Genomic DNA, 21,271 nt, shown 5'->3' on the forward strand with positions numbered 1-21,271 from the left:
CGTTATTAAATCACTGTAATCAGGCTTACCTTAAATAAATCCGGTATTGTCAGCATTTTCTAGCTTATCTCTCTAGAAAAATTTAAAACTGCACATAACTCAGAGCAGGAGACCCTGCACGCTATTCCCCCAGCTGAAGTTACCCATCTCTTCAGTTATGTGTGATAACAGCAGTGGATCTTAGTTACAAACCGCTAAGATCATCAAAAACCACAGGCAGACTCTTCTTCAACTTTCTGCCTGAGGCTAAAATAGTACAACTCCGGTACCATTTGAAAAAAATAAACTTTTGATTGAAGATAAACTACATTAATGCACCACATATCTCTAGCTACTTCCCTTGTCGAGAGCTGCAAGATAGTGACTGGGAGGTGGCAGTAAGGGGAGGAGCTATATAGACAGCTCTGCTGTGGGTGATCCTCTTGCAGCTTCCTGTTGGGAAGGAGAATATTCCACAAGTAATGGATGAATCCATGGACTGGATACACCTTACAAGAGAAAAGGAGCGATGTAACATTTAACAGTAATATGTATTATTGTGTGCAAGTGATACTAAACCTATTTTTTTGTCTCTCATTATTCAGATAGAGCATGCAATTTTAAGCAACTTTCTAATTTACTCCTATTCTCTTTCTACCTTAATTTGAAAAGCAGGAACCTAAGCTTAGAATCCATCTTATTTTTGGATTAGCACCTGGGTAGCTCTTGCCGATTGGTGGCTAAACTTAGCACCAATCAGCAAAAGCTACCCAGGTGATGAATCAAACATGGGCCGGCTCCTAAGTTTACATTCAAATAAAGAAAAAATTAAATAGGAGTAATTTAGAAAGTTGCCTAAAATTACATGCTCTGAATCAAGAAAGAAAAAAAAAAATTGTGCTTAGTATACCTTTAATGCTAGAGTGTTTCTAGTGTCACCAAGTTCTTTTTAACAGCGGTTGATCACCATATATGAAACAAGGAATTTTGGGGACAAAATGCAGAGTTTTTACTACTGTTACAGTAACCATGAGACCTTACAGATACCATTGAATTAATCAATAAATCAAAATAAACAAATGGATTCTTACCACGTTTTCAAATGTTATATACTTGTGACTACTCAGATTTCATTTGGAACTCACGTTTTGTATCAACAGTAGTCCACAACACCCCACTTTGGTACAGTAATAAAAATGTATAGTGAAACATTAATGCCTTTAATAAAAGCAGTCAAATGTGAAAAGTCAGTGTGGACTTGAACAACTAAATACAAACTGCTAAATAATTACCCAAATTCGTATCAGCGCGAACCAACAGCTGGGTCTTTTGATTTCCCATAAGCTTTAAATGAAGTGTACCAACACCTCTCTCTTTAAACTCTGTGTCCTTTTTGTAGAAGAGTTTACACCTTGAATAAAAATACAACAAATGAGCTAAATAGGCAAAAAAAGTTGTAAATTAATATTAGCGTTTTAAGTAGTAACTAATTATGTAATTATCTTGCTTTACATTTTTAAAAATAGTACAGTATTTTATATACAGATTTGTAACAATAGCAATTTGTTAGTTACAGCAAAGAACCACTAGTTTGCATAGGTCATTTTAATGATGCAAATGAATGCTATGGAAATCTATACAATCTTAGCTTTATTTGCCATACTTTAAATTAGGGATGCACCGATACAGATACTAGTATCTGTGCTGAAACTGAGCATTTGCCGGAGTACTTGTACTCGTGCAAAATGCTCCAATACCTAAACCAATACTGTAATGCAGTATCACACCCTGTCGGGAAGGCTTTGCAAACCTGCTACATCCACACTACAACCTTGGGTCTGTCAATGCTGGCGCTGGGATCCCTGCTACAGTGCGGCAATGTAAGTGGAGGAGGGGTAGTTGCAGGCAGGACGAGCCGGGTCTCTATTTGTGATAATAAAAGTTAAAGATGACCAGATGAGGAGGGACCTAACGCACATACAGTTCCATGTTAGAAGGAAACATGCAGCTGAAACAACCCCTCACACTTATTACTGCTCCTAAATGGACAGGGACATTGTGAGAGACTACAGAAGTACCATACTATAGAACTTTGTTTGGAACATACACAAGGTTGTCATAGCAGTAGGCGGCGATACAAGATGGCATACTGTTTTTGGTGGGCAGTATGGAGAAGATCGCCACCCACTTTGCCTTGCATGCCACTCCTTTGGTGTAATGCAAGAGATGACTATGAAACAAGCGAAAAACAGAATTTATGTTTACCTGATAAATTTCTTTCTCCAACGGTGTGTCCGGTCCACGGCGTCATCCTTACTTGTGGGGATATTCTCTTCCCCAACAGGAAATGGCAAAGAGCCCAGCAAAGCTGGTCACATGATCCCTCCTAGGCTCCGCCTACCCCAGTCATTCGACCGACGTTAAGGAGGAATATTTGCATAGGAGAAACCATATGTTACCGTGGTGACTGTAGTTAAAGAAAATAAATTATCAGACCTGATTAAAAAAACCAGGGCGGGCCGTGGACCGGACACACCGTTGGAGAAAACAGAATTTATGTTTACCTGATAAATTTCTTTCTCCAACGGTGTGTCCGGTCCACGGCGTCATCCTTACTTGTGGGATATTCTCCTCCCCAACAGGAAATGGCAAAGAGCCCAGCAAAGCTGGTCACATGATCCCTCCTAGGCTCCGCCTACCCCAGTCATTCGACCGACGTTAAGGAGGAATAATTGCATAGGAGAAACCATATGGTACCGTGGTGACTGTAGTTAAAGAAAATAAAATATCAGACCTGATTAAAAAAACCAGGGCGGGCCGTGGACCGGACACACCGTTGGAGAAAGAAATTTATCAGGTAAACATAAATTCTGTTTTCTCCAACATAGGTGTGTCCGGTCCACGGCGTCATCCTTACTTGTGGGAACCAATACCAAAGCTTTAGGACACGGATGAAGGGAGGGAGCAAATCAGGTCACCTAAATGGAAGGCACCACGGCTTGCAAAACCTTTCTCCCAAAAATAGCCTCAGAAGAAGCAAAAGTATCAAACTTGTAAAATTTGGTAAAAGTGTGCAGAGAAGACCAAGTCGCTGCCCTACATATCTGATCAACAGAAGCCTCGTTCTTGAAGGCCCATGTGGAAGCCACAGCCCTAGTGGAATGAGCTGTGATTCTTTCGGGAGGCTGCCGTCCAGCAGTCTCGTAAGCCAATCTGATGATGCTTTTAATCCAAAAAGAGAGAGAGGTAGAAGTTGCTTTTTGACCTCTCCTTTTACCTGAATACACAACAAACAAGGAAGATGTTTGTCTAAAATCCTTTGTAGCATCTAAATAGAATTTTAGAGCGCGAACAACATCCAAATTGTGCAACAAACGTTCCTTCTTTGAAACTGGTTTTGGACACAGAGAAGGTACGATAATCTCCTGGTTAATGTTTTTGTTAGAAACAACTTTTGGAAGAAAACCAGGTTTAGTACGTAAAACCACCTTATCTGCATGGAACACCAGATAAGGAGGAGAACACTGCAGAGCAGATAATTCTGAGACTCTTCTAGCAGAAGAAATCGCAACTAAAAACAAAACTTTCCAAGATAATAACTTAATATCAACGGAATGTAAGGGTTCAAACGGAACCCCCTGAAGAACTGAAAGAACTAAATTGAGACTCCAAGGAGGAGTCAAAGGTTTGTAAACAGGCTTGATTCTAACCAGAGCCTGAACAAAGGCTTGAACATCTGGCACAGCTGCCAGCTTTTTGTGAAGTAATACCGACAAGGCAGAAATTTGTCCCTTCAGGGAACTTGCAGATAATCCTTTTTCCAATCCTTCTTGAAGGAAGGATAGAATCCTAGGAATCTTAACCTTGTCCCAAGGGAATCCTTTAGATTCACACCAAGAGAAATATTTTTTCCAAATTTTGTGGTAAATCTTTCTAGTCACAGGCTTTCTGGCCTGAACAAGAGTATCGATCACAGAATCTGAGAATCCTCGCTTCGATAAAATCAAGCGTTCAATCTCCAAGCAGTCAGCTGGAGTGAAACCAGGTTCGGATGTTCGAACGGACCCTGAACAAGAAGGTCTCGTCTCAAAGGTAGCTTCCAAGGTGGAGCCGATGACATATTCACCAGATCTGCATACCAAGTCCTGCGTGGCCACGCAGGAGCTATCAAGATCACCGACGCCCTCTCCTGCTTGATCCTGGCTATCAGCCTGGGGATGAGAGGAAATGGCGGGAACACATAAGCTAGTTTGAAGGTCCAAGGTGCTACTAGTGCATCCACTAGAGCCGCCTTGGGATCCCTGGATCTGGCCCCGTAGCAAGGAACTTTGAAGTTCTGACGAGAGGCCATCAGATCCATGTCTGGAATGCCCCACAGGTGAGTGACTTGGGCAAAGATTTCCGGATGGAGTTCCCACTCCCCCGGATGCAATGTCTGCCGACTCAGAAAATCCGCTTCCCAATTTTCCACTCCTGGGATGTGGATAGCAGACAGGTGGCAGGAGTGAGACTCCGCCCAAAGAATAATTTTGGTTACTTCTTCCATCGCTAGGGAACTCCTTGTTCCCCCCTGATGGTTGATGTACGCAACAGTCGTCATGTTGTCTGATTGAAACCGTATGAACCTGGCCCTCGCAAGCTGGGGCCAGGCCTGTAGCGCATTGAATATCGCTCTCAGTTCCAGAATATTTATCGGTAGAAGAGATTCTTCCCGAGACCAAAGACCCTGAGCTTTCAGGGATCCCCAGACCGCGCCCCAGCCCATCAGACTGGCGTCGGTCGTGACAATGACCCACTCTGGTCTGTGGAACATCATCCCTTGAGACAGATTGTCCAGGGACAGCCACCAACGGAGTGAGTCTCTGGTCCTCTGATTTACTTGTATCTTCGGAGACAAGTCTGTATAGTCCCCATTCCACTGACTGAGCATGCACAGTTGTAATGGTCTTAGATGAATGCGCGCAAAAGGAACTATGTCCATCGCCGCCACCATCAACCCGATCACTTCCATGCACTGAGCTATGGAAGGAAGAGGAACGGAATGAAGTATCCGACAAGAGTCCAGAAGCTTTGTTTTTCTGGCCTCTGTTAGAAAGATCCTCATTTCTAAGGAGTCTATAATTGTTCCCAAGAAGGGAACCCTTGTTGACGGGGATAGAGAACTCTTTTCCACGTTCACTTTCCAGCCGTGAGATCTGAGAAAGGCCAGGACAATGTCCGTGTGAGCCTTTGCTTGAGGAAGGGACGACGCTTGAATCAGAATGTCGTCCAGGTAAGGTACTACTGCAATGCCCCTTGGTCTTAGCACCGCTAGAAGGGACCCTAGTACCTTTGTGAAAATCCTTGGAGCAGTGGCTAATCCGAAAGGAAGCGCCACGAACTGGTAATGGTTGTCCAGGAATGCAAACCTTAGGAACCGATGATGTTCCTTGTGGATAGGAATATGTAGATACGCATCCTTTAAATCCACCGTGGTCATAAATTGACCTTCCTGGATGGAAGGAAGGATAGTTCGAATGGTTTCCATCTTGAACGATGGGACCTTGAGAAATTTGTTTAAGATCTTGAGATCTAGGATTGGTCTGAACGTTCCCTCTTTTTTGGGAACTATGAACAGATTGGAGTAGAACCCCATCCCTTGTTCTCTTAATGGAACAGGATGAATCACTCCCATTTTTAACAGGTCTTCTACACAATGTAAGAACGCCTGTCTTTTTATGTGGTCTGAAGACAACTGCGACTCGTGGAACCTCCCCCTTGGGGGAAGTCCCTTGAATTCCAGAAGATAACCCTGGGAGACTATTTCTAGCGCCCAAGGATCCAGAACATCTCTTGCCCAAGCCTGAGCGAAGAGAGAGAGTCTGCCCCCCACCAGATCCGGTCCCGGATCGGGGGCCAATATTTCATGCTGTCTTGGTAGCAGTGGCAGGTTTCTTGGCCTGCTTTCCCTTGTTCCAGCCTTGCATTGGTCTCCAAGCTGGCTTGGCCTGACAAGTATTACCCTCTTGCTTAGAGGACGTAGCACCTTGGGCTGGTCCGTTTTTACGAAAGGGACGAAAATTAGGTCTATTTTTTGCCTTGAAGGGCCGATCCTGAGGAAGGGCGTGGCCCTTACCCCCAGTGATATCAGAGATAATCTCTTTCAAGTCAGGACCAAACAGCGTTTTCCCCTTGAAAGGAATGTTTAGTAGCTTGTTCTTGGAAGACGCATCAGCCGACCAAGATTTCAACCAAAGCGCTCTGCGCGCCACAATAGCAAACCCAGAGTTCTTAGCCGCTAACTTAGCCAATTGCAAAGAGGCGTCTAGAGTGAAAGAATTAGCCAATTTGAGAGCATTGATTCTGTCCATAATCTCCTCATAAGGAGGAGAGTCACTATCGAGCACCTTAAGCAGTTCATCAAACCAGAAATATGCGGCTGTAGTGACAGGGACAATGCATGAAATGGGTTGTAGAAGGTAACCCTGCTGAACAAACATCTTTTTAAGCAAACCTAATTTTTTATCCATAGGATCTTTGAAAGCACAACTATCCTCTATGGGAATAGTGGTGCGTTTGTTTAAAGTAGAAACCGCTCCCTCGACCTTGGGGACTGACTGCCATAAGTCCTTTCTGGGGTCGACCATAGGAAACAATTTTTTAAATATGGGGGGAGGGACGAAAGGAATACCGGGCCTTTCCCATTCTTTATTAACAATGTCCGCCACCCGCTTGGGTATAGGAAAAGCTTCTGGGAGCCCCGGCACCTCTAGGAACTTGTCCATTTTACATAGTTTCTCTGGGATGACTAAATTTTCACAATCATCCAGAGTGGATAATACCTCCTTAAGCAAAATGCGGAGATGTTCCAATTTAAATTTAAATGTAATCACATCAGATTCAGCCTGCTGAGAAATGTTCCCTAAATCAGTAATTTCTCCCTCAGACAAAACCTCCCTGGCCCCCTCAGATTGGGTTAGGGGCCCTTCAGAGATATTAATATCAGCGTCGTCATGCTCTTCAGTAACTAAAACAGAGCAGCCACGCTTACGCTGACAAGGGTTCATTTTGGCTAAAATGTTTTTGACAGAATTATCCATTACAGCCGTTAATTGTTGCATAGTAAGGAGTATTGGCGCGCTAGATGTACTAGGGGCCTCCTGAGTGGGCAAGACTCGTGTAGACGAAGGAGGGAATGATGCAGTACCATGCTTACTCCCCTCACTTGAGGAATCATCTTGGGCATCATTGTCATTATCACATAAATCACATTTATTTAAATGAATAGGAATTCTGGCTTCCCCACATTCAGAACACAGTCTATCTGGTAGTTCAGACATGTTAAACAGGCATAAACTTGATCAGAAAGTACAAAAAAACGTTTTAAAATAAAACCGTTACTGTCACTTTAAATTTTAAACTGAACACACTTTATTACTGCAATTGCGAAAAAACATGAAGGAATTGTTCAAATTTCACCAAATTTTCACCACAGCGTCTTAAAGCCTTGAAAATATTGCACACCAATTTTGGAAGCTTTAACCCTTAAAATAACGGAACCGGAGCCGTTTTAAGCTTTAAACCCCTTTACAGTCCCTGGTATCTGCTTTGCTGAGACCCAACCAAACCCAAAGGGGAATACGATACCAAATGACGCCTTCAGAAGTCTTTTATAAGTATCAGAGCTCCTCTCACATGCGACTGCATGCCATGCCTCTCAAAAACAAGTGCGCAACACCGGCGCGAAAATGAGACTCTGCCTATGCTTTGGGAAAGCCCCTAAAGAATAAGGTGTCTAAAACAGTGCCTGCCGATATTATTAATCAAAATACCCAGAATAAATGATTCCTCAAGGCTAAATAAGTGTTAATATCAATCGATTTAGCCCAAAAAAAGTCTACAGTTTAAATAAGCCCTTGTGAAGCCCTTATTTACAATCGTAATAAACATGGCTTACCGGATCCCATAGGGAAAATGACAGCTTCCAGCATTACATCGTCTTGTTAGAATGTGTCATACCTCAAGCAGCAAGAGACTGCAAACTGTTCCCCCAACTGAAGTTAATTGCTCTCAACAGTCCTGTGTGGAACAGCCATGGATTTTAGTTACGGTTGCTAAAATCATTTTCCTCATACAAACAGAATTCTTCATCTCTTTTCTGTTTCTGAGTAAATAGTACGTACCAGCACTATTTGAAAATAACAAACTCTTGATTGAATAATGAAAAACTACAGTTAAACACTAAAAAACTCTAAGCCATCTCCGTGGAGATGTTGCCTGTACAACGGCAAAGAGAATGACTGGGGTAGGCGGAGCCTAGGAGGGATCATGTGACCAGCTTTGCTGGGCTCTTTGCCATTTCCTGTTGGGGAGGAGAATATCCCACAAGTAAGGATGACGCCGTGGACCGGACACACCTATGTTGGAGAAAAGAAATTTATCAGGTAAACATAAATTCTGTTTTCTCCAACATAGGTGTGTCCGGTCCACGGCGTCATCCTTACTTGTGGGAACCAATACCAAAGCTTTAGGACACGGATGAAGGGAGGGAGCAAATCAGGTCACCTAAATGGAAGGCACCACGGCTTGCAAAACCTTTCTCCCAAAAATAGCCTCAGAAGAAGCAAAAGTATCAAATTTGTAAAATTTAGAAAAAGTGTGCAGTGAAGACCAAGTCGCTGCCTTACATATCTGATCAACAGAAGCCTCGTTCTTGAAGGCCCATGTGGAAGCCACAGCCCTAGTGGAGTGAGCTGTGATTCTTTCAGGAGGCTGCCGTCCGGCAGTCTCATAAGCCAATCGGATAATGCTTTTAATCCAGAAGGAGAGAGAGGTAGAAGTTGCTTTTTGACCTCTCCGTTTACCAGAATAAACAACAAACAAAGACAAAGTTTGTCTGAAATCCTTAGTAGCTGCTAAGTAAAATTTGAGAGCACGAACTACATCCAAGTTGTGCAACAAACGTTCCTTCTTTGAAACTGGATTAGGACACAAAGAAGGCACAACTATCTCCTGGTTAATGTTTTTGTTAGAAACAACTTTTGGAAGAAAACCAGGTTTAGGACGCAAAACCACCTTATCTGCATGGAACACCAGATAAGGAGAAGAACACTGCAGAGCAGATAATTCTGAAACTCTTCTAGCAGAAGAAATTGCAACCAAAAACAAAACTTTCCAAGATAATAACTTAATATCAACGGAATGTAAGGGTTCAAACGGAACCCCCTGAAGAACTGAAAGAACTAGGTTGAGACTCCAAGGAGGAGTCAAAATTTTGTAAACAGGCTTGATTCTAACCAGAGCCTGAACAAAGGCTAGAACATCTGGCACAGCTGCCAGCTTTTTGTGAAGTAACACAGACAAGGCAGAAATCTGTCCCATCAAGGAACTTGCAGATAATCCTTTTTCCAATCCTTCTCGAAGGAAGGATAGACTCTTAGGAATCTTAACCTTGTCCCAAGGGAATCCTGCAGATTCACACCAACAGATATACCAAATTATGTGGTAATTTTTCTGGTTACAGGCTTTCAGGCCTGAACAAGAGTATTAATAACAGAATCTGAGAACCCTCGCTTTGATAAGATCAAGAGTTCAATCTCCAAGCAGTCAGCTGGAGTGGGTCGAACGGACCTAGAACAAGAAGGTCTCTCAAAGGTAGCTTCCATGGTGGAGCCGATGACATATTCACCAGATCTGCATACCAAGTCCTGCGTGGCCACGCAGGAGCTATCAAAATCACCGACGCCCTCTCCTGATGATCCTGGCTACCAGCCTGGGGATGAGAGGAAACGGCGGGAACACATAAGCTAGTTTGAAGGTCCAAGGTGCTACTAGTGCATCCACTAGAGCCGCCTTGGGATCCCTGGATCTGTACCCGTAGTAAGGAACTCTGAAGTTCTGACGAGAGGCCATCAGATCCATGTCTGGAATGCCCCACGGTTGAGTGACTTGGGCAAAGATTTCCGGATGGAGTTCCCACTCCCCCGGATGCAATGTCTGACGACTCAGAAAATCCGCTTCCCAATTTTCCACTCCTGGGATGTGGATAGCAGACAGGTGGCAGGAGTGAGACTCCGCCCATAGAATGATTTTGGTCACTTCTTCCATCGCTAGGGAACTCCTTGTTCCCCCCTGATGGTTGATGTATGAACTTGGCCCTCGCTAGCTGAGGCCAAGCTTTGAGAGCATTGAATATCGCTCTCAGGTCCAGAATATTTATCGGTAGAAGAGATTCTACCCGAGACCAAAGACCCTGAGCTTTCAGGGATCCCCAGACCGCGCCCCAGCCCATCAGACTGGCGTCGGTCGTGACAATGACCCACTCTGGTCTGCGGAAGGTCATCCCTTGTGACAGGTTGTCCAGGGACAGCCACCAACGGAATGAGTCTCTGGTTCTCTGATTTGCTTGTATCTTCGGAGACAAGTCTGAATAGTCCCCATTCCACTGACTGAGCATGAACAGTTGTAATGGTCTTAGATGAATGCGCACAAAAGGAACTATGTCCATTGCCGCTACCATCAAACCTATCACTTCCATGCACTGCGCTATGGAAGGAAGAGGAACGGAATGAAGTATCCGACAAGAGTCTAGAAGTTTTGTTTTTCTGGCTTCTGTCAGAAAAATCCTCATTTCTAAGGAGTCTATTATAGTTCCCAAGAAGGGAACCCTCGTTGACGGAGATAGAGAACTCTTTTCCACGTTCACTTTCCATCCGTGAGATCTGAGAAAGGCCAGGACAATGTCCGTGTGAGCCTTTACTTGAGGAAGGGACGACGCTCGAATCAGAATGTCGTCCAAGTAAGGTACTACAGCAATGCCCCTTGGTCTTAGCACCGCCAGAAGGGACCCTAGTACCTATGAGAAAATCCTAGGAGCAGTGGCTAATCCGAAAGAAAACGCCACGAACTGGAAATGCTTGTCCAGGAATGCAAACCTTAGGAACCGATGATGTTCCTTGTGGATAGGAATATGTAGATACGCATCCTTGAAATCCACCTTGGTCATGAATTGACCTTCCTGGATGGAAGGAAGAAGTGTTCGAATGGTTTCCATCTTGAACGATGGAACCTTGAGAAACTTGTTCAAGATCTTGAGATCTAAGATTGGTCTGAACGTTCCCTCTTTTTTGGGAACTATGAACAGATTGGAGTAGAACCCCATCCCTTGTTCTCCTAATGGAACAGGATGAATCACTCCCATTTTTAGCAGGTCTTCTACCCAATGTAAGAATGCCTGTCTTCTTATGTGGTCTGAAGACAACTGAGACCTGTGGAACCTCCCCCTTGGAGGAAGCCCCTTGAACTCCAGAGAATAACCTTGGGAGACTATTTCTAGCGCCCAAGGATCCAGAACATCTCTTTCCCAAGCCTGAGCGAAGAGAGAGAGTCTGCCCCCCACCAGATCCGGTCCCGGATCGGGGGCCCGCATTTCATGCTGTCTTGGTAGCAGTGGCAGGTTTCCTGGCCTGCTTTCCTTTGCTCCAGCCTTGCATAGGTCTCCAGGCTGGATTGGCTTGAGAAGTATTACCTTCCTGCTTAGAGGACGTAGCCCTCCTTGGGGCTGATCCGTTTCTGCGAAAGGGACGAAACTTAGGTTTATTTTTGGTCTTGAAAAGACCTATCCTGAGGAAGGGCGTGGCCCTTGCCCCCAGTGATATCAGAGATAATCTCTTTCAAGTCAGGGCCAAAGAGTGTTTTCCCCTTGAAAAGAATGTCAAGCAATTTGTTCTTGGAAGACGCATCCGCTGCCCAAGATTTTAACCAAAGCGCTCTGCGCCACAATAGCAAACCCAGAATTTTTTCGCCGCTAACCTAGCCAATTGCAAGGTGGCGTCTAGGGTGAAAGAATTAGCCAATTTAAGAGCACGAATTCTGTCCATAATCTCCTCATAAGAAGAAGAATTACTAATAATCGCCTTTCCTAGCTCATCAAACTAGAAACACGCGGCTGCAGTGACAGGGACAATGCATGCAATTGGTTGTAGAAGGGAACCTTGCTGAACAAACATCTTTAGCAGACCTTCTAATTTTTTATCCATAGGATCTTGGAAAGCACAACTATCTTCTATGGGTATAGTGGCGCGCTTGTGTAGAGTAGAAACCGCCCCCTCGACCTTGGGGACTGTCTGCCATCAGTCCTTTCTGGGGTCGACTATAGGAAAACAATTTTATAAATATGGGGGGAGGTACTAAAGGTATACCGGGCCTGTCCCATTCTTTACTAACAATGTACGCCACCCGCTTGGATATAGGAAAAGCTTCGGGGGGCCCCGGGGCCTCTAAGAACTTTTCCATTTTACATAGTGGTTCTGGAATGACCAGATAATCACAATCATCCAAATTGGATAACACCTCCTTAAGCAGAGCGCGGAGATGTTCCAACTTAAATTTAAAAGTAATCACATCAGGTTCAGCCTGTTGAGAAATGTTTCCTGAATCTGAAATTTCTCCCTCAGACAAAACCTCCCTGGCCCCCTCAGACTGGTGTAGGGGCCCTTCAGAAACCATATCATCAGCGTTCTCATGCTCTACAGAATTTTCTAAAACAGAGCAGTCGCGCTTTCGCTGATAAGTGGGCATATTGGCTAAAATGTTTTTGATAGAATTATCCATTACAGCCGTTAAATGTTGCATAGTAAGGAGTATTGGCACACTAGATGTACTAGGGGCCTCCTGTATGGGCAAGACTGGTGTAGACGAAGGAGGGGATGATGCAGTACCATGCTTACTCCCCTCACTTGAGGAATCATCTTGGGCATCATTTTTACTAAATTTTTTTATGACATAAAATACATATAGTTAAATGAGAAGGAACCTTGGTTTCCCCACAGTCAGAACACAATCTATCTGGTAGTTCAGACATGTTAAACAGGCATAAACTTGATAACAAAGCACAAAAAACGTTTTAAAAAAAAAAAACCGTTACTGTCACTTTAAATTTTAAACTAAACACACTTTATTATTTGAAGGAATTGTTCAAAATTCACCAAAATTTCACCACAGTGTCTTAAAGCCTTAAAAGTATTGCACACCAAATTTGGAAGCTTTAACCCTTAAAATAACGGAACCGGAGCCGTTTTTATATTTAACCCCTTTACAGTCCCTGGAATCTGCTTTACTGAGACCCAACCAAGCCCAAAGGGGAATACGATACCAAATGATGCCTTCAGAAAGACTTTTCTATGTATCAGAGCTCCACACACATGCAGCTGCATGCCATGCTGTCCTCAAAAACAAGTGCGCCATACCGGCGCGAAAATGAGGCTCTGACTATGATTAGGGAAAGCCCCTAAAGAATAAAGTGTCTAAAACAGTGCCTGCCGATATAATCATATCAAAATACCCAGAATAAATGATTCCTCAAGGCTAAATATGTGTTAATAATGAATCGATTTAGCCCAGAAAAAGTCTACAGTCTTAATAAGCCCTTGTGAAGCCCTTATTTACTATCTAAATAAACATGGCTTACCGGATCCCATAGGGAAAATGACAGCTTCCAGCATTACATCGTCTTGTTAGAATGTGTCATACCTCAAGCAGTAAGAGACTGCACACTGTTCCCCCAACTGAAGTTAATTGCTCTCAACAGTCCTGTGTGGAACAGCCATGGATTTTAGTTACGGTGCTAAAATCATTTTCCTCATACAAACAGAAATCTTCATCTCTTTTCTGTTTCTGAGTAAATAGTACATACCAGCACTATTTTAAAATAACAAACTCTTGATTGAATAATAAAAACTACAGTTAAACACTAAAAAACTCTAAGCCATCTCCGTGGAGATGTTGCCTGTACAACGGCAAAGAGAATGACTGGGGTAGGCGGAGCCTAGGAGGGATCATGTGACCAGCTTTGCTGGGCTCTTTGCCATTTCCTGTTGGGGAAGAGAATATCCCCACAAGTAAGGATGACGCCGTGGACCGGACACACCTATGTTGGAGAAAAGCAAACTTATTGGACATGAATCTTTTAATGATTTTAGAAAAATGTCAACCTGACTGTGCATTTCATGTCAAGTGTTTCAATGCTTATTTCAATTAACTCTGTCACGGCTGTGACCTGACAATCATAGGGATTTCCCTAGGGAGGGCAAGTTTAGCTGTGGGAGCTGGAGTACGCTGAGGAATAGACAGTCACCTCATATAGTGTGTGTGTGTTTTAGAAAGATGTAGGTTGCGTACATCATTTATGTATGAAAGTATCGTTACAGAATCAGATGTACATCCAGTTGCAGAATGCCAGGAATTAGTCAAGAATTATAGAACAGGCAAGTATAATATACAAGAGCAAAACACCAACCCTCTTTGATCAGCTATATTATACCCCTGGAAAAATACCGGGGACATTTGCAACGATTGCAATCCTCTGTTTACAGTGCAGTGGCAACACACTTTATGCATGATTCCACCTAAATTCAAATTGTGTATTTGCCTTTGTAAATGGTCATCTTTAAGCCTTGATGGAATTGCCACCGTGATCCTTATTACTAAGACAGATATCACGATAACCTGATAGTAAGTGAAACCAAGTATTTGCATTGTATGATGCTTAACTGAAAGTCTTATTATACAGGTAGGTGTGAAAAGACCCCCAAGCCCACTTGGTAGCAGGACAGACAAGGCTGCTTATTTGAAATATGACTCTTTATCAAATGAAGTCTCACTTCTATCTGTGTAATGGTGTTATGACAGAATGCTGCCTATTTTGCTATGGGGAAGGGAGTAAAGTATTGGTAATAGGTATCGGAAAGTACTTGTACACTGTCTCAAAAAAAAAAAAAAAAAAAAAAGTGGTATTGGTGCATCCCTACTTTAAATATATATTTGATTTTGCTGCTATACACAAACAAAAAATTGACCTATTTTATTGTACTGGCAACATGTTAAAATTAGACAGCGTATTCCAATTTATTTTTTCCCTTAATGTATTTACATATCTGGCTGTATACCAAAGTCCAATACTTGAAAATGATCACTCTAAACGCCACTGGGAATGCAATCTACACAACTTTTCTACAGCCAATACTTAAAGTGATGGTATATCCTAGCGTTTCAAAAACTTTGTATACACAAGTATTATATAAAAACAGCATTTATGCTTACCTGATAAATTACTTTCTCTTGCGGTGTATCCAGTCCACGGATTCATCCTTTACTTGTGGGATTTTCTCATTCCCTACAGGAAGTGGCAAAGAGAGCACACAGCAGAGCTGTCCATATAGCTCCCCCTCTAGCTCCACCCCGTCATTCGACCACCAAAGGTTAGGAAGAAAAAGGAGAAACCATAGGGTGCAGTGGTGACTATAATTTAAATAAAAAATTTACCTGACTTAATTGCCAGGGCGGACCGTGGACTGGATACACCGCAAGAGAAAGTAATTTATCAGGTAAGCATAAAATCTGTTTTCTCTTGCAAGGTGTATCCAGTCCACGGATTCATCCTTTACGTGTGGGATACCAATACCAAAGCTTTAGGACACTGATGAAGGGAGGGAACAAGACAGGTACCTTAAACAGAAGGCACCACTGCTTGCAAAACCTCTCTCCCAAAAATAGCCCCCGAAGAAGCAAAAGTATCGAATTTGTAAAATGTGGCAAAAGTATGCACTGAAGACCAAGTCGCTGCTTTACAAATCTGTTCAACAGAAGCCTCATTCTTGAAAGCCCATGTGGAAGCCACTGCTCTGGTAGAATGAGCAGTAATTCTTTCAGGAGGCTGCTGGCCAGCAGTCTCATAGGCCAAACGGATTAGCCAAAAGGAAAGAGATGTAGCAGTCGCTTTCTGACCTCTCCTCTTACCAGAATAGATAACAAACAAGGAAGATGTTTGTCTGAAATCCTTAGTTGCTTGTAAATAGAACTTTAGAGCACGAACTACATCAAGATTGTGCAACAGACGTTCCTCCTCCGAAGGAGGATTGGGACACAGAAGGAACAACAATTTCCTGGTTAATATTCTGGTTAGAAACCACTTTAGGAAGAAAACCAGGTATAGTACGCAAAACTACCTTATGTGCATGGAACACCAGGTAAGGTGAATCACACTGTAAGGCAAATGATTCTGAGACTCTTCGAGCAGAAGAGATAGCTACCAAAAACAAAACTTTCCAAGATAACTTAATATCTATAGAATGTAAAGGTTCAAACGGAACCCCTTGAAGAACTGAAAGAACTAGATGTAGACTCCATGGCGGAGCCACAGGTTTATAGACAGGCTTGATTCTGACTAAAGCCTGTGCAAACGTTTGAACGTCTGGTACCTCTGCCAGACGCTTGTGCAAAAGGATACAGAGCAGATATCTGTCCCTTTAAAGAACTAGACGACAATCCTTTCTCCAATCCGTCTTGGAGAAAAGACAATATCCTGGGAATCCTAATCTTACTCCATGAGTAACCCTTGGATTCACACCAACAAAGATATTTCCACCATATCTTATGGTAGATTTTCCTGGTGACAGGCTTTCTAGCCTGAATCAGTATCTATAACAGATTCAGAGAAACCACGCTTTGATAGAATTAAGCGTTCAATCTCCAAGCAGTCAGATGTAGAGAAACTAGATTTGGATGCTTGAACAGACCCTGTATTAGAAGGTCCTGCCTCATTGGAAGTGTCCATGGTGGGGCAGATGACATGCCCACTAGGTCTGCATACCAAGTCCTGCATGGCCACGCAGGCGCTATCAATATCACCGACGCCTTCTCCTGCTTGATTCTGGCGATCAGACGAGGGAGAAGAGGAAACGGTGGGAAAACATAAGCCAGATTGAAGGACCAAGGCGCTGCTAGAGCATCAATGCCGCCTTGGGGTCCCGGGACCTGTATCTGTAGAGAGGAAGCTTGGTGTTCTGACGGGACGCCATCAGATCCAACTCTGGAATGCCCCATAGCTGTCAGCTGGGCAAATACCTCCGGGTGGAGTTCCCACTCTCCCGGGTGAAAAGTCTGACGACTCAGAAAATCCGCCTCCCAGTTGTCTACTCCTGGGATGTGAATTGCTGAGAGATGGCAGGAGTGGTCCTCCGCACATCTGATTATTTTGGTTACTTCCTTCATTGCTAGGAAACTCTTTGTTCCCCCCTGATGATTGATGTAAGCTACAGTCGTGATGTTGTCCGACTGAAATCTGATGAATTTGGCCGCAGCTAGTTGAGGCCATGCCTGAAGCGCGTTGAATATCGCCCTCTGTTCCAGAATGTTTATCGGGAGAAGAGATTCTTCCCGAGACCATAAGCCTTGAGCTTTCAGGGAGTCCCAGACTGCACCCCAGCCAAACATACTGGCGTTGGTCGTTACAATGATCCACTCTGGTCTGCGGAAACATATTCCATGAGACAGGTGATCCTGAGACAACCACCAGAGAAGAGAAACTCTGGTTTCCTGGTCCAACTGTATTTGAGGAGACAAATCTGCATAATCCCCATTCCACCGATTGAGCATGCATAGTTGCAGTGGTCTGAGATGTATCCGAGCGAAAGGGACTATGTCCATAGCCGCTACCATTAATCCAATTGCCTCCATGCACTGAGCTACAGATGGCCGAGGAATGGAATGAAGAACTCGGCGAGTAGTTAAAAGTTTCAACTTTCTGACCGCCGTCAGAAATATTTTCATTTCTACCGAATCTATTAGTGTTCCTAGGAAGGGAACCCTTGTGAATGGGGACAGAGAACTCTTTGATGTTCACCTTCCACCCGTGAGACCTTAGAAAGGCCAATACAATCTCCGTGTGAGCCATGGCTCTGTGAAAAGACGGCGCCTGAATTAAAATGTCGTCCAAATAAGGCGCCACTGCTATGCCGCAACCCTTAGGGATCGGAAACGCATCAGTGTATACAGGGACCTCTAGGTACTTGTCCATTTTACACAACTTTTCTGGGACCACCATAGGGTCACAATCATCCAGAGTAGCTAATACCTCCCTGAGCAATACGCGGAGGTATTCCAATTTAAATGCTAATGAATTTGACTCTGCCTGATGAGAAACCTTTCCCGAATCTGAAATTTCTCCCTCAGACATCAAATCCCTCACCCTCACTTCAGAGTGTTGTGAGGGCACATCAGATAAGGCTACCGAAGCTTCAGACTGCTCATAATCTGTTCTTAAAACAGAGCTATCGTGCTTTGCAGGGAAAACTGGCAGTTTGGATAGAAAGGCCGCAAGGGAATTATCCATGACTGTCGCTAGTTGTTGCAATGTAATAGGGGCAGACGAACTAGAGGTACTAGGCATCACTTGCGCGGGCGTAACTGGTTGTGACACATGGGGAGAGGTAGACGGACTATCCTCATTACCTTCAGTCTGAGAATCATCTAGGGCCACACTTTAAGTGCAACAATATGATCTTTAAAGTGTATAGACATATTAGTGTAATTGGGACACATTCTGAGAGGGGGTTCCACCATGGCTTCTAAACACATTGAACAAGGATTTTCCGTAGTGTCAGACATGTTTAACAGACTAGTAGCATACACAAGCAGGCTTGGAAAAAACTTTAATCAAATAAAAAACACAATTTGAAAAAAACGTTACTGTGTCTTTAAGGAATAAAAAGCACACAATTTTACAAACCAGTGAAAAATGCAGTAATCCTTTTGAAATTTTCTCAGTATGTACCTAAGGCTTTAATATGATTGCACCACAAGCTGCAGAATGATTAACCCCTTAATGCCCGAACCGGAGCAGCCTAAAGCCAGCAACCGGTTAAACTACAGCACCTTGCCACAGCTTACTGCTGTGGCCCTACCTGCCCTTAGGGATCAGTTTTGGGGGAAAAAAAAAAAAAAGCTTTTAGGCCCTCAATCAGCAGCTGGACCCTCCATGTGAAGCAGCATGAACTGTCTTTCAATTCTAACTGCGCATCTGAGGCACGAAATTAGGCCCCTCCCACTCCGGAGTTGTGAGGCCTACAAAAATCACTTCTGAGTGACTAAATTTAAGCCATGTGGATAATAACCCGAGAAAACACTCCAAAGTGCTTAAAAAAGTGTCTCCAACGAGTATTTCTTAAACAAATAATCGATTGCCCTGAATTAGTGTCAACCAGCCTAATTAGCCCTGTTATGCAAGCATTCAATTCTTTACCAAGTTCTCAGAACAAAGCTTACCCTCCCCACATGGGGATCTTGTCAGTCTTCTAGCATTATCTCAGTCTTGTCTAGAAATAAATGACTGAACATACCTCATTGCAGTCAAGCCTGCAAACTGTTCCCCCCAACTGAAGTTTTCTGGTACTCCTCAGTCCTGTGTGGGAACAGCAGTGGATTTTAGTTACAACATGCTAAAATCATTTTCCTCTCAGCAGAAATCTTCATCACTTTTCTGCTAGAGAGTAAATAGTACAAACCGGTACCATTTAAAAATAACAAACTTTTGATTGAAGATATAAAACTACAATTCTAACACCACATTCACTTTACCCTCCCGTAGAGAGACCCTAGTGCTTAGAGCCGGCAAAGAGAATGACTGGGGGGTGGAGCTAGAGGGGGAGCTATATGGACAGCTCTGCTGTGTGCTCTCTTTGCCACTTCCTGTAGGGAATGAGAATATCCCACAAGTAAAGGATGAATCCGTGGACTGGATACACCTTGCAAGAGAAACTACCTTTAGGTTGCATGTAAACTGTATTATGACATGAAAATATTGCCTACATGAATTAAAGTGATGGTAAACTCTATTAAAAAAAAAACAAAAAAAAAAAACAGATACAGAATGTTAGATATTTTGGATTTAGTTTAATTTATTAGTTGTAATGAAGATGAGCTATAACTTACTTTAATATAGATACAAAGTTGAAATACTCTGTCTTACTTCAAAAGTCAATTTTTCAGTGAGCTAAAAGTTTGAATGGTTGTCCAATCAGCGCTCTATTTTTATCCATGTTTCATTAAAGGATTACTTTGTTATAATTTTTAAGCTAAACAACATATTAAAGTTAATAAACATTAATTAAAACCTACTGACCTATATTTTCTCCAAAACGAAGTTTCATAACGTTCTAAAAGTTATATCTTTTATTCGCCGATGTCATGTTATCCTGCCCACTATTTTCAGCACTGAGTGTTCAAAATACTTAAACCAATAACTTTGTGTTTAAAGCGCCATTTTGAAACCTAGGTACTGTAAACGGATTGGTACAGAGCAAAGGATACCCATGGAGTGGGTTTGGAAAAAAATTAAATTTGCAGACAAGATTTCTGATATACGGTAGGGATATGTTAATGAAATGCTATTGATAAAAAGCGTATTTGGGGTAGTTAGTTAGTAACAGGCATAGAAAATATTTACTTACAGTGGCCCTTTAAATTTAGTTTACTGCGTAGTTTTTTCCCTACATTTATTTCTCTTTTTTCTTCCAATCAGCGCTGTACTCATGGCATTTTTGTTGTAGCTTTAGCACTGATTGGACAACAATTCAAACCGTTAGCACACAGAAAAATTGACTTTAAGTGGGCGGCAGAGTTTGGGGGTATTTGAATTTCATAATCATATTAAAGTTATAGCACCTCTTCATTACAACCGATGAATGAAACTCAATCTAAAAAAAAAAAATAAAAAAAAAAATCACTAACATTCTGGACACGATTTAAAAAAAGGGGAGAGTTTACCATGACCAAGTCATCAGTTTAAAAAAATGTTTATGTTAAAACCTACCTTTGCAGCTGATAAACTAAGCCGCCTACAGCAACGCTGTTTTTCAAAAAGGGAATGTTTCCTCCTCTTAGCAAATAGCCTTGCTAGCAAAAGGCACAGTGCCACAAGGCTATAAGCTATGAGGCGGAAAAGTCACAAAAAAAAAAAAAACTATTCTTCATCAGTGTCCAGAAATGCTAGTTTTTTTTGTTTTGTTTTTTATGTAACCCCCCCCCCCCCCCAGATTACTTAAAGTTGCATTTATTTTTTAACACTGGTAAATGCTAGCATTTTTGAATGCTAGGATTTACCATCTCTTTAAAGTATAGAAACGTTCAGTATAGGTAGGGAAACAAGCAAAAAAATCCCAAATGCCAAAATAAAAAAAGGTAACAGAGCTATTTGTAGACAATTTAATTATACTACTACAGCAGGTAAAAATTATTGGGAACAAAAAAAAAACAAAAAAAACAGTCACTAAGTAGGAATTAAAATTTTAGATATTGATGCCTACATGTATCAGTATGGAATTATCAAAATATGGCAAAATCCTAGCAGTATATTTAAAATATACTAACTTTTTAGAATAGAAGGCATCCTCTTCTTTTACTTCATTGATTACTACTTTGGGAGGTTCCTCCTCTTCCTCAGCACCCCCTGTATATGAAACAAAGTAATATTACAAAT

General features: G+C 42.6%; 1 protein-coding gene across 1 annotated transcript in view; it reads right to left on the reverse strand.

Moving 5' to 3' along the window:
• NUP50 (nucleoporin 50) overlaps positions 1-21,271 on the reverse strand; it is an 80,502-nt gene that overhangs the window by 16,228 nt on the left and 43,003 nt on the right. Inside the window, exons 6-7 of the mRNA XM_053719039.1 lie at positions 21,163-21,241; positions 1,272-1,390 (exon numbers count right to left, since the gene is read on the reverse strand). Of these exons, the coding sequence (XP_053575014.1) occupies positions 1,272-1,390; positions 21,163-21,241 (198 nt within the window). The remainder of the gene's footprint in view (positions 1-1,271; positions 1,391-21,162; positions 21,242-21,271) is intronic.

This window comes from Bombina bombina, chromosome 6 (genome assembly GCF_027579735.1).
Source record: "Bombina bombina isolate aBomBom1 chromosome 6, aBomBom1.pri, whole genome shotgun sequence".
NCBI lineage: Eukaryota > Metazoa > Chordata > Amphibia > Anura > Bombinatoridae > Bombina > Bombina bombina.